Here is a 13,494-nt window from a genome sequence, read left to right as displayed (position 1 = left end):
AAATGTATATATTTTTCTCTAATCAATCCCCTAACATTCAACAATAAATCTACTCTAAATATTAATTCAACTGGTCTTTAATATAGTCATGGGATGTTCCAAGTTTTTGAACTGAGACTAAGTATGTTTGTTACTAAGAATTTTAACAACTTTAGCACCAATAGTGACAATTGTTTCACCCAGTAGTCTAATTTTCTCATGCTCTTTATATGGATAATTGGCTTTTCAAATTATATTTAATGCTGTGATTGAATTTATTCAAGCTATGCAATTCCTCAGTTTATATATAATTCCCTCCATTCATATATAATCCCCTCAGTTCATATATAATTATATTATTATATATGAATGATTTATAAATAAGTAAATAAATAAAATCCCATACATGAAATGAGTGCATTGAACATGACTTCAATTTATGAAAAACAATGAGCTATGAAAAGTTATTAACATATTGTAGTTTTGCAGAATCTGTTAAATTTACTTAGTATAAACTAGTATTTTGCTAAGGGTCACTATCAAACTTATTAAGTTGTAAATTTCAGAATTACTTAATATTCCTCTTATAAATTGGAATTTTTGCCATATTTAGTGTTCTTTGACCTCCTTCATTCTAGTTTGTTAATTAAAAAAATACTAGTTGTGGGGAGCAGGAAGATGGCCATGGAGTAAGAGGGATCCTAGGCTTGTCTCATTCCACGAACATGACTAGATAACAAGCAAATTATCCTAAATACCCTAGAAATAGACCTGAAGACTGACTGAACAAACTCAACAACTTAAGGGAAAGAAGAGACCACATTGAATAACGTAGAAAGTGCAGATATGTGGTTTAGGGGAGAAATGGATCATGGGTACCATGGAAGGGAGGAAGCCATGGATACAGAGAAGGGAGACAGAGGAGCACACAGAGGAACACACAAGTAGAATGCTTTCCCAATGTCATTGGCTAGAAAAATGGGAGGACTTGAATTATCATGAGTTCTTACAATCAGCAAGGCTTAAAGCTTGGAGTTGTAAAGGCCAGATCTCAGCTGGAATAGGGCCTGAAGGACATTGCACTGCTTTTGGAGAGAAGCAGTTGTAGTTTTGATTTGCATTTCTCTGATGATGGGTGATGCTGAGCATCTTTTCATGTGCCTGTTAGCCATCTGTATGTCTTCTGTGGAAAAATGTCTTTTCATGTCTTTTGTCCATTATTATTGGATTATTTCTTTTTTTGTTTTTTGAGTTTTATAAGTTCTTTATATATTTTAGATACTAACCCATTATCAAATATGTCATTTGGAAATATCTTCTACCATTTCATAGGTTTCCTTTTGGTTTTGTAACCTCTTTGACACTGCCCATAACAACTTCTTTCTAGAAATGTCCCTGAGGTAAGGGAAATAAAGACAGAAATAAGCTTAAAAAATGGATATGAACAAATGAATAAATAATTCTCTAAAAAATACTAGTTGTGGATCTCAGATTAACAACAAAAATATAAATTACTTTAGCATTCATAGATGCAATTGACTTGAATCTATACATTGGTACTTAATTTAAAATAGTTCATCTTGTTGCTTCAGTATCCTTCTCTGTAATGATTTTTTATCTTTAAGAATTAAGATTCTCTATGATAGCTTTATAGAATTTATATCTTAAATTTCATATATAATTGTTCCTTCTTGAAACTTGCCCCACTTTATTGTTGTGGCATGTTTGTGAAGAAAATTTTATTACCCAATTCCAAAATCTACCTTTATTTAGCAAATTTACTTTAGGAAATTACAAAGAAGCATAGTATTACTGTTTCATCAACATATATTCACATATATTCTTTTACATATATTCACATATACTGACATATATTCTTTCCTGATATTGTCATTCAACTTGAGAACCTTAATAATAATGATATAATGTTACATGCTTAGATGGTGGACTTCTTTCCAGTTTTATCACTGTATTTTATCCTTTTAACTTTTTCCTCCAACTTGTGATAGTCAAATATCTTAGTTACTTTTTTTTTAATCCTTCAGGTAAAGGAGTTTCACCCACTTCTAATCAGGTAATAAAAAATATTAATTTGTGTGATAAATGTTAAACTACAGATGACTATTTAAGGGTAGCTGTCTTTCTTGTAATTTTTGAATAAGCCTATCAAAGTATTTTATGCTATAAATAATTTCCTTTATAGTTTTAATGCAGAAATAGAGAACATTAAAAAATAAAACAATATATTAACTGATTTAAGTGACTGGAAAATTCTTATTGTTGACCCAAATTCTACTGAAGTTTATTATTTTAATTTTCATTTTTTTACGGTTTTGCTGATGTACAATTTATTTATTTATTTATTTTTTGTTTAGATTTTTAAAATACATTTTCAAAACTACTATAATGAAAATAAAATGAAATAAATTTATACTTATAATTTGACCATCATAAAACATTAATTTTTTTCAGCTTTCTATGTTACCTTTAAACCCAGGAATTAGTGTTTATATTTACAAATATGGTGGAAATTGGGGATCTCTGGGGGGGTCAGTGGTTAAGTGCCTGCCTTTGGCCTGAGGCATGATTCTGGAGTCCCAGGATTGAGTCCTGTGTCGGGGTCCCTGCATGGAGCCTGTTTCTCCCTCTGCCTGTGTTTCTCCCTCTGCCTGTGCCTCTGCCTCTCTCTCTCTCTCTCTCTCTCTCTGTGTGTGTGTCTCCCATGAGTGAATAAATAAAATCTTTAAAAAATATGGTGGAAATTAATAGACATAAAATGTTTATTCCTTTTAATACTTTATCACATTTTATTGATTTAATTACAATATAGTATCTTAATGCTTTCATTTTTCTTTCATAGTCTGTGCAGTTGAGAATGTATTTAAGCTCAAAAATTTAATTTTACTTTGTCTTATGAAACTTGATGTTTTATATAGTTCAACTAATTACTTGAGGTGTGATTATTGCATATATTATGTCTGAATATGTGTGATTCAATGTATACAACTACAATTTTTAGATATTCAGAATGATAATAATATCCTTCTTTCTCTTTTGTTATTTGAAGTGAAACAAAAACATAATGAAAAATAGCTTGGAGCACAGTACATTTTGCTGAAATGAAGTCTATAAGATATTTCTGAAGCCCTTTTGAGAAAGTGCTTTGGATACCTGATGCGTTAAGATAACCAAAAAAAAAAAAAAAAAAAAAAAAAGATAACCATAAGACAAGAAGAAAGGAGGGGCAGTCACTAAACTCAAATTTGATTAATGGTCCTGGATCCTTGATTTATTATTGTTATTATTATTCTTGTGCTTGGCAGGAAAATGAGAATGGCAGTGGTTCTGAGGAACTGTGCTACTCTGTCATTAGTCACAGACCCTGTCGGAGGCCCTCCCTGAGCTCCAATGATGATGGATATGAGAATATTGACTCCACCACAAAGAGAGTGAGGACATATAGAGATGCACCAGAAACAGAATATGCCCTCATCAAGATGACTTGTGTCACTAGGCCTTCTTCCTGTAGCCTTGAGCATGATTATGAACTCGTGCTTCCCCGCTAGAAATCTCATGCTTCATCATCTTACACTAACAAAGATTAATGAATAGTGACCTCCAGGGGAGGGTTTCTGCATCTGTGAAACATGACAACTCTGTGGTTTGGGTTAAGCCATATAAATTGACCTAAAGGTATGGAGCATCCTACAGCTTTCTGTTTGTAAGTTTGGGGACATGGAGACAGTGGAAACTTCTTAGGACAATGGACATCCATAGATATATGACCTAATATCCAATTCCAGCACTGTTCTTCAAATTTCAAATGCCAAGAATTTCCACTCATAATTATCTATTTCACTTTTGAGGTGTAATTCTACTCAATAAACTTTTAAAATATAATACCAGTGATCAGACCCTTTGCTAACCTGATTTTTATTTAAATTTTGATTTTTTCATGTATTAGAAATTCTTTTCTGTAAACTGTGGTAAGAGTTCTAAGAATCAATAGGTTTTGACACTGACCTTTCTGAGAGGGGAAACTGAAAGTCATTAAAAAAGAAGAAATGCATCAAGTTTAGTTACCCACTGTCTTTTTCTTCAATGGTAAATCAGAGGATTCTGTTCAAAGATTATTTAAAAAAAAAACCCTAAAAACCAAAAACCTAAACTAAACAAGCAAAAACAAAAGTAAACTTTGTGTATATAGCTTTGTTCACAACATACTACTGAATTTAATCTATGACTAGTTACCTCTGCTGGAGGACGTTGAAGAGTGTTTGATCTTAAAATTCAGGCATATTGGGAGTTTGGGGAAGATGGCAGAGTAGGAAAATCCTGAGGTCACCTTGCTCCACAAACACACTGTGATAACAGACACTTTAGTGCATCTAACTCTGAAATGGACCTGGGGAAGAACAGATTTTCCATAGTTAATTATAGAGAAGAGGCCATATCAGAAAAGGTTGGAAGGGCAGGTATGTTGGGAAACAAATACTTGGCAGGATTAACCACAAACAGAAGGGTGAAACAAGCATGGTGAAACAAGAGGATTAGAGAGCCATACCAGACACCCTAGGCACAGGGAACCTGCACTAAGACCAGTCCCAATCATAATCTGGCTTTGATAATGTGTGGGGCTTAAATTTGTTTCTACAATTAATGGGCCTTAACTCCAGGTACTCTGACTGCTGACATGGCAACTACAAGCCCTGACAGGCCCAATAACAGCATAGGAACCTAATCATGCCCATGTGTCCACAACAAGCAAAGGGGACCATTGCAGCCAACTGGACTGAAAATAAACACAGATCAGGCACAAGAGTTGGGCACATGCAACCTACATGGTGAACACACCTGAAGTTCTTGGTCTGGGAAACAGGGTTGTTGTACTACAGTGCACCATAAGACCTCTTTTTCACAAGGCCATAATTTTTAAGGTCTGGAACATATCTGGATTTCCTAATACATAGAAACAAACAGAGAATCAAATAAAATGAAGAAGCAGAAGAATATGTCTCAAATAAAAGAATAAGGCCAAGCCATAGCAAAAGAGCAAATGAAACAAATAACATATGACTGATAAATAATTCAAAGTAAAGGTTATAAAGATTCCTGCTGGACTTGAGGAAACTGAAAAATCTTAGTGAAACCTTCAACAAGGATATAGGAAATATAAAAATGAACCAGAGATGAAGAATGCAAAAACTGAGATTAAAAAAAATACACCAGAGGGGGGAGGGGCAAGATGGCGGAGGAGTAGGGTCTCCAGGTCACCTGTCCTCAGCAAATTACCTAGAAAACCATCCAATCATCCTGAAAACCTACGAATTCGGCCTGAGATTTAAAGAGAGACCAGCTGGAACGCTACAGTGAGAAGAGTTCGCGCTTCTATCAAGGTAGGAAGACGGGGGAAAAAGAAATAAAGAAACAAAAGGCCTCCAAGGGGGAGGGGCCCCGCGAGGAGCCGGGCTGAGGCCGGGGCGAGTGTCCCCAGGACAGGAGAGCCCCGTCCCGGAGGAGCAGGAGCTGCACCGACCTTCCCGCGGAAAGGGGCTCCCCGGGAATTGGAGCAGGATCCCCAGAAAGGCAGGGACGCCCTCGGGCTCCCTGGGACAGTAACAGAGGAACTGCGCCCCGGGAGATGCGCCGAGCTCCCTAAGGGCTGCAGCGCTCGGCGGGGCCCGGAGCAGCTCGGAGGGGCTCGGGCGGCGGCTCCGCGGAGGGGGCTGCGGGGCTCCGGGAACAGCTCGGAGGGGCTCGGGCGGCGGCTCCGCGGAGGGGGCTGCGGGGCTCCGGGAACAGCTCGGAGGGGCTCGGGCGGCGGCTCCGCGGAGGGGGCTGCGCGGCTCCGGGAACAGCTCAGCGGCGGCGGCTCGGGCGGAGGAAGAAGCTCCGCGCGGAGGGGGCTGCGCGGCTCCGGGAACAGCTCGGAGGGGCTCGGGCGGCGGCTCCGCGGAGGGGGCTGCGCGGCTCCGGGAACAGCTCAGCGGCGGCGGCTCGCGCAGAGGAAGAAGCTCCGCGCGGAGGGGGCTGCGCGGCTCCGGGAACAGCTCGGAGGGGCTCGGGCGGCGGCTCCGCGGAGGGGGCTGCACCGCCGGGAGCGCGAATCCAACAGCGCAGGCCCCGGAGCACAGGGCGCCGGGACACAGCCCAGAATCCGGCCTCCCCCGGGACAGGCAGAGGCCGGGAGGGCCCAGGACAGCAAGGACGCTCCTGCCTGGAACTGAGCAGATCAGCGGCCCCGCCCCGGAGCCCCCAGGCCCTGCAGAAGGAGAGCCCCGGAGCTACGGCGGGGGCTGACTCCAGGGTCCCAGAGCTGCCCCCGCCACTGTGGCTTCCTCCCGGGGCCTCACGGGGTGAACAACCCCCACTGAGCCCTGCACCAGGCAGGGGCAGAGCAGCTCCCCCAAGTGCTAACACCTGAGAATCAGCACAGCAGGCCCCTCCCCCAGAAGACCAGCGAGACGGACCAGTTCCAAGGGAAGTCAAGGGACTTAAACTACACAGAATCGGAAGATACTCCCCCGTGGTTTTTTTTTTTGTTTTTTGTGTTTTTGTTTTTGTTTTTGTTTTGTTTTGTGCTTTTTTTTCTCTCTTTCTTCTTGATTTATGATTGCTTCCCCCACCCCCCCTTTTTTCTTTTTTCTCCTTTCTTTCTTTTACTTTCTTTTTCTTCTCTTTTTCCCCTATTTTTTCTTCTTTCTCTTTTTTCTTTTTCTCTTTTCTTTCCTTCTCTCTCTTTTTCTCCTTTTCTCAATACAACTTGTTTTTGGCCACTCTGCACTGAGCAAAATGACTAGAAGGAAAACCTCACCTCAAAAAAAAGAATCAGAAACAGCCCACTCTCCCACAGAGTTACAAAATATGGATTACAATTCAATGTCAGAAAGCCAATTCAGAAGCACTATTTTATAGCTACTGGTGGCTCTAGAAAAAACCATAAAGGACTCAAGAGACTTCATGACTGCAGAATTTAGATCTAATCAGGCAGAAATTAAAAATCAATTAAATGAGATGCAATCCAAGCTAGAAGTCCTAACCACGAGGCTTGACGAGGTGGAAGAACGAGTGAGTGACATAGAAGACAAGTTGATGGCAAAGAGGGAAACTGAGGATAAAAGAGACAGGCAATTAAAAGACCATGAGGATAGATTAAGGGAAATAAATGATAGCCTGAGGAAGAAAAACCTACGTTTAATTGGGGTTCCCGAGGGCGCGGAAAGGGACAGAGGGCCAGAATATGTATTTGAACAAATCCTAGCTGAAAACTTCCCGAATCTGGGAAGGGAAACAGGCATTCAGATCCAGGAAATAGAGAGATCCCCCCCTAAAATCAACAAAAACCGTTCAACACCTCGACATTTAATAGTGAAGCTTGCAAATTCCAAAGATAAGGAGAAGATCCTTAAAGCAGCAAGAGAAAAAAAGTCCCTGACTTTTATGGGGAGGAATATTAGGGTAACAGCAGACCTCTCCACAGAGACCTGGCAGGCCAGAAAGGGCTGGCAGGATATATTCAGGGTCCTAAATGAAAAGAACATGCAACCAAGAATACTTTACCCCGCAAGGCTTTCATTCAAAATGGAAGGAGAGATAAAGAGCTTCCAAGACAGGCAGGAACTGAAAGAATATGTAACCTCCAAACCAGCTCTGCAAGAAATTTTAAGGGGGACTCTTAAAATTCCCCTTTAAGAAGAAGTTCAGTGGAACAATCCACAAAAACAAGGACTGAATAGATATGATGACACTAAACTCATATCTATCAATAGTAACTCTGAATGTGAACGGGCTTAATGACCCCATCAAAAGGCGCAGGGTTTCAGACTGGATAAAAAAGCAGGACCCATCTATTTGCTGTCTACAAGAGACTCATTTTAGACAGAAGGACACCTACAACCTGAAAATAAAAGGTTGGAGAACCATTTACCATTCAAATGGTCCTCAAAAGAAAGCAGGGGTTGCCATCCTTATATCAGATAAATTAAAATTTACCCCGAAGACTATAGTGAGAGATGAAGAGGGACACTATCTCATACTCAAAGGATCTATCCAACAAGAGGACTTAACACTCCTCAATATATATGCCCCGAATGTGGGAGCTGCCAAATATTTAAACCAATTAATAACCAAACTCAAGAAATACCTTGATAATAATACACTTATACTTGGTGACTTCAATCTAGCTCTTTCTACCCTGGATAGGTCTTCTAAGCACAACATCTCCAAAGAAACGAGAGCTTTAAATGATACACTGGACCAGATGGATTTCACAGATATCTACAGAACTTTACATCCAAACTCAACTGAATACACATTCTTCTCAAGTGCACATGGAACTTTCTCCAGAATAGACCACATACTGGGTCACAAATCGGGTCTGAACCGATACCAAAAGATCGGGATAGTCCCCTGTATATTCTCAGACCATAATGCCTTGAAATTAGAACTTAAGCACAAAAAGAAGTTTGGAAGGACCACAAACACGTGGAGGTTAAGGACCATCCTGCTAAAAGATGAAAAGGTCAACCAGGAAATTAAGGAAGAATTAAAAAGATTCATGGAAACTAATGAAAATGAAGATACAACCGTTCAAAATCTTTGGGATGCAGCAAAAGCAGTCCTGAGGGGGAAATACATCGCAATACAAGCATACATTCAAAAACTGGAAAGATCTCAAATTCAAAAGCTCACCTTACACATAAAGGAACTAGAGAAAAAGCAACAAATAGACCCCACCCCCAGCAGAAGAAGAGAGTTAATTAAAATTCGAGCAGAACTCAATGATATCGAGACCAAAAGAACTGTGGAACAGATCAACAGAACCAGGAGTTGGTTCTTTGAAAGAATTAATAAGATAGATAAACCATTAGCCAACCTTATTAAAAAGAAGAGAGAGAAGACTCAAATTAATAAAATCATGAATGAGAAAGGGGACATCACTACCAACACCAAGGAAATACAAACGATTTTAAAAACATATTATGAACAGCTGTACGCCAATAAATTAGGAAATCTAGAAGAAATGGACGCATTCCTGGAAAGCCACAAACTACCAAAACTGGAGCAGGAAGAAATAGAAAACCTGAACAGGCCAATAACCAGGGAGGAAATTGAAGCAGTCATCAAAAACCTCCCAAGACACAAGAGTCCAGGGCCAGATGGCTTCCCAGGGGAATTCTATCAAACGTTTAAAGAAGAAATCATACCTATTCTACTAAAGCTGTTTGGAAAGATAGAAAGAGATGGAGTACTTCCAAATTCGTTCTATGAGGCCAGCATCACCTTAATTCCGAAACCAGACAAAGACCCCACCAAAAAGGAGAATTACAGACCAATATCCCTGATGAACATGGATGCAAAAATTCTCAACAAGATACTAGCCAATAGGATCCAACAACACATTAAGAAAATTATTCACCATGACCAAGTAGGATTTATCCCTGGGACACAAGGCTGGTTCAACACTCGTAAAACCATCAATGTGATTCATCATATCAGCAAGAGAAAAACCAAGAACCATATGATACTCTCATTAGATGCAGAGAAAGCATTTGACAAAATACAGCATCCATTCCTGATCAAAACCCTTCAGAGTGTTGGGATAGAGGGAACTTTCCTCGACATCTTAAAAGCCATCTACGAAAAGCCCACAGCAAATATCATTCTCAATGGGGAAGCACTGGGAGCCTTTCCCCTAAGATCAGGAACAAGACAGGGATGTCCACTCTCACCACTGCTGTTCAACATCGTTCTGGAAGTCCTCGCCTCAGCAATCAGACAACAAAAAGACATTAAAGGCATTCAAATTGGCAAAGAAGAAGTCAAACTCTCCCTCTTCGCCGATGACATGATACTCTACATAGAAAACCCAAAAGCCTCCACCCCCAGATTGCTAGAACTCATACAGCAATTTGGTAGCGTGGCAGGATACAAAATCAATGCCCAGAAATCAATGGCATTTCTATACACTAACAATGAGACTGAAGAAAGAGAAATTAAGGAGTCAATCCCATTTACAATTGCACCCAAAAGCATAAGATACCTAGGAATAAACCTAACCAAAGAGGTAAAAGATCTATACCCTAAAAACTATAGAACACTTCTGAAAGAAATTGAGGAAGACACAAAGAGATGGAAAAATATTCCATGCTCATGGATTGGCAGAATTAATATTGTAAAAATGTCAATGTTACCCAGGGCAATTTATACGTTTAATGCAATCCCTATCAAAATACCATGGACTTTCTTCAGAGAGTTAGAACAAATTATTTTAAGATTTGTGTGGAATCAGAAAAGACCCCGAATATCCAGGGGAATTTTAAAAAAGAAAACCTTAGCTGGGGGCATCACAATGCCAGATTTCAGGTTGTATTACAAAGCTGTGGTCATCAAGACAGTGTGTTACTGGCACAAAAACAGACACATAGATCAATGGAACAGAATAGAGAACCCAGAAGTGGACCCTGAAATGTACGGCCATCTAATATTCGATAAAGGAGGAAAGACTATCCATTGGAAGGAAGACAGTCTCTTCAATAAATGGTGCTGGGAAAATTGGACATCCACATGCAGAAGAATGAAACTGGACCACTCTCTTTCACCATACACAAAGATAAACTCAAAATGGATGAGAGATCTAAATGTGAGACAAGATTCCATCAAAATCCTAGAGGAGAACACAGGCAACAACCCTTTTTGAACTTGGCCACAGTAACTTCTTGCAAGATACATCCACGAAGGCAAAAGAAACAAAAGCAAAAATGAACTATTGGGACTTCATCAAGATGAGAAGCTTTTGCACAGCAAAGGATACAGTCAACAAAACTAAAAGACAACCTACAGAATGGGAGAAGATATTTGCAAATGACATATCAGATAAAGGGCTAGTTTCCAAAATCTATAAAGAACTTATTAAACTCAACGCCAAAGAAACAAACAATCCAATCATGAAATGGGCAAAAGACATGAAGAGAAATCTCACAGAGGAAGACATGGACATGGCCAACATGCACATGAGAAAATGCTCTGCATCACTTGCCATCAGGGAAATACAAATCAAAACCACAATGAGATACCACCTCACACCAGTGAGAATGGGGAAAATTAACAAGGCAGGAAACAACAAATGTTGGAGAGGATGCGGAGAAAAGGGAACCCTCTTACACTGTTGGTGGGAATGTGAACTGGTGCAGCCACTCTGGAAAACTGTGTGGAGGTTCCTCAAAGAGTTAAAAATAGACCTGCCCTACGACCCAGCAATTGCACTGTTGGGGATTTACCCCAAAGATTCAGATGCAATGAAACGTCGGGACACCTGCACCCCGATGTTTCTATCAGCAATGGCCACAATAGCCAAACTGTGGAAGGAGCCTCGGTGTCCATCGAAAGATGAATGGATAAAGAAGATGTGGTTTATGTATACAATGGAATATTACTCAGCAATTAGAAACGACAAATACCCACCATTTGCTTCAACGTGGATGGAACTGGAGGGTATTATGCTGAGTGAAATAAGTCAATCGGAGAAGGACAAACATTATATGTTCTCATTCATTTGGGGAATATGAATAATAGTGAAAGGGAATATAAAGGAAGGGAAAAGAAATGTTGGGAAATATCAGGAAGGGAGACAGAACATAAAGACTCCTAACTCTGGGAAACGAACTAGGGGTGGTGGAAGGGGAGGAGGGCGGGTGTTGGAGGGGAATGGGTGACGGGCACTGAGGTGGACACTTGACGGGATGAGCACTGGGTGTTTTTCTGTATGTTGGTAAATTAAACACCAATAAAAGTTAATTTAAAAAAAAAATACACCAAAGGAAATATTGATTAAACATGAGAGAAAGCAGAAGAGAAGATCAGTGATCTGGAAGACAGGATAATGGGAAGTAATAAAGCTGAACAGCAAATAGAAAAAAAAGAATAATAATAAAGCATAAGAATACATTAAGGGAACTAAGGACATCATCAAACCTAATAACAGTGGCATTATAAGGATCCCAGAAAGGGATATCTGAAGACAGATAAGTGGGGACAAAAAAAATTATTTGAAGAAATAATAGCTTAAGATTTCCCTAACCTGGAGAAGGAAACAGATATCCTCATCTAGGAGGCACAGAGAGCCTCCGACAAAATCAACCCAAGGAGGTCCACAGCAAGACACATAACAAATAAAATGGTAAAAAGTAGTGATCGAGAACTTTAAAAGCAGCAGAGAAATGTTTAAAAGACATACAAGGGAAAGTCCATAAGGTTATCAGCTGATCTTTCTTTTAAAGATTTTATTTATTTATTCATGAGACAGAGAGAGAGAGAGAGAGAGAGAGAGAGAGAAAAGCAGGCCCCAAGCATGGAGTCCAATGCGGGATGCTATTCTGGGTCTCCAAGATCAGGCCCTGGGCTGAAGGCGGGACTAAGCCACTGAGTCACCTGGGCTGCCCTATCAGCTGATCTTTTAACAAAAACTTACAGCAAAAAAAAAAAGAGTGATATAGGTAGGTTCAAAGTCCTCAAAGGAAAAAAAAAAGAGAAGAAAAAAAGAAAAACTTGTATCCAAGAATGCCCAGCAAGGCCATTATTCAGAGTAGAAGGGGCATAAATTTCCCCAGACAACCAAAAGTTAAAGGACTTTATCACCACTAAACCAGCCTTACAAAAAACATTAATGTGGATTATTGAGTGGAAAGAAAAGGCCATAGTTAGGAGTAAGACTAAAGGAAAACATTTATAAGGAAACATAAAAGGAAAACATTTAAAAGATAATGCAGACATATAAAAAAGTAGTAGATTAATCATTATAAAATCAGTATAGTGGTTAAAGCACAAAAGCAGTAAAACAAATTATAAATACAAAAATCAGTCAAGAGATGCACAAAATAAAGAATATGAACTATGAGATCATATTCATATAACATGGGGAGGGCAGTAAAAATTTAATGCTTTTAAAATTTGTTCAAACTTATGACCATCAACATAGTATAGACTTCTATATTCATAAGATGTTGTATGTGAACCTAATGGTAAACACAAATAAAAAAATATATAATGGATATATAAAACATTTAAAGGATTCCAAGCATATCACTAAAGAAGGCCATCAAACCACAAGAGAAAAAGCAAGGCAAAAATAGAGAACAGAGAAGAATTAGCAAAACAACCACAAAACCAGAAATAAAATTTCAGTAAGTACATATCTGTTGATAATCACTTTGAATCTAGATGAACTAAATGTTCCAATCAAAAGACAGGGTATTTAGCAGAGACATGGACAAATATTTCTCCTGAGAAGACAACCAGATGGCCAACAGACACATGGAAAGATGAATGGATAAAGAAGATGTGGTCTATGTATACAATGGAATATTACTCAGCCATTAGAAACGACAAATACCCACCATTTGCTTCAACGTGGATGGAACTGGAGGATATTATGCTGAGTGAAGTAAGTCAATTGGAGAAGGACAAACGTTATATGGTCTCATTCATTTGGGGAATATAAAAAATAGTGGAAGGGAA

At 39.4% G+C, this 13,494-nt stretch overlaps 1 protein-coding gene across 2 annotated transcripts in view; it reads left to right on the top strand.

Annotated features, from left to right (window-relative positions):
- The window catches only part of GCSAML (germinal center associated signaling and motility like), a 48,977-nt gene extending 45,145 nt beyond the window's left edge, over positions 1-3,832 (top strand). For both annotated transcript variants that reach the window (XM_041759811.1, XM_041759812.1), the window contains 2 exons: positions 2,025-2,053; positions 3,303-3,832. In XM_041759811.1, the coding sequence (XP_041615745.1) occupies positions 2,025-2,053; positions 3,303-3,545 (272 nt within the window). In that variant the 3' untranslated portion in view covers positions 3,546-3,832. The remainder of the gene's footprint in view (positions 1-2,024; positions 2,054-3,302) is intronic.
- The last annotated feature ends 9,662 nt before the right edge of the window (positions 3,833-13,494 follow it).

This window comes from Vulpes lagopus, chromosome 6 (assembly GCF_018345385.1).
Source record: "Vulpes lagopus strain Blue_001 chromosome 6, ASM1834538v1, whole genome shotgun sequence".
NCBI lineage: Eukaryota > Metazoa > Chordata > Mammalia > Carnivora > Canidae > Vulpes > Vulpes lagopus.
Note: the sequence above shows the minus strand (reverse complement) of the source record. Positions and strands in the feature narration are given on the sequence as shown.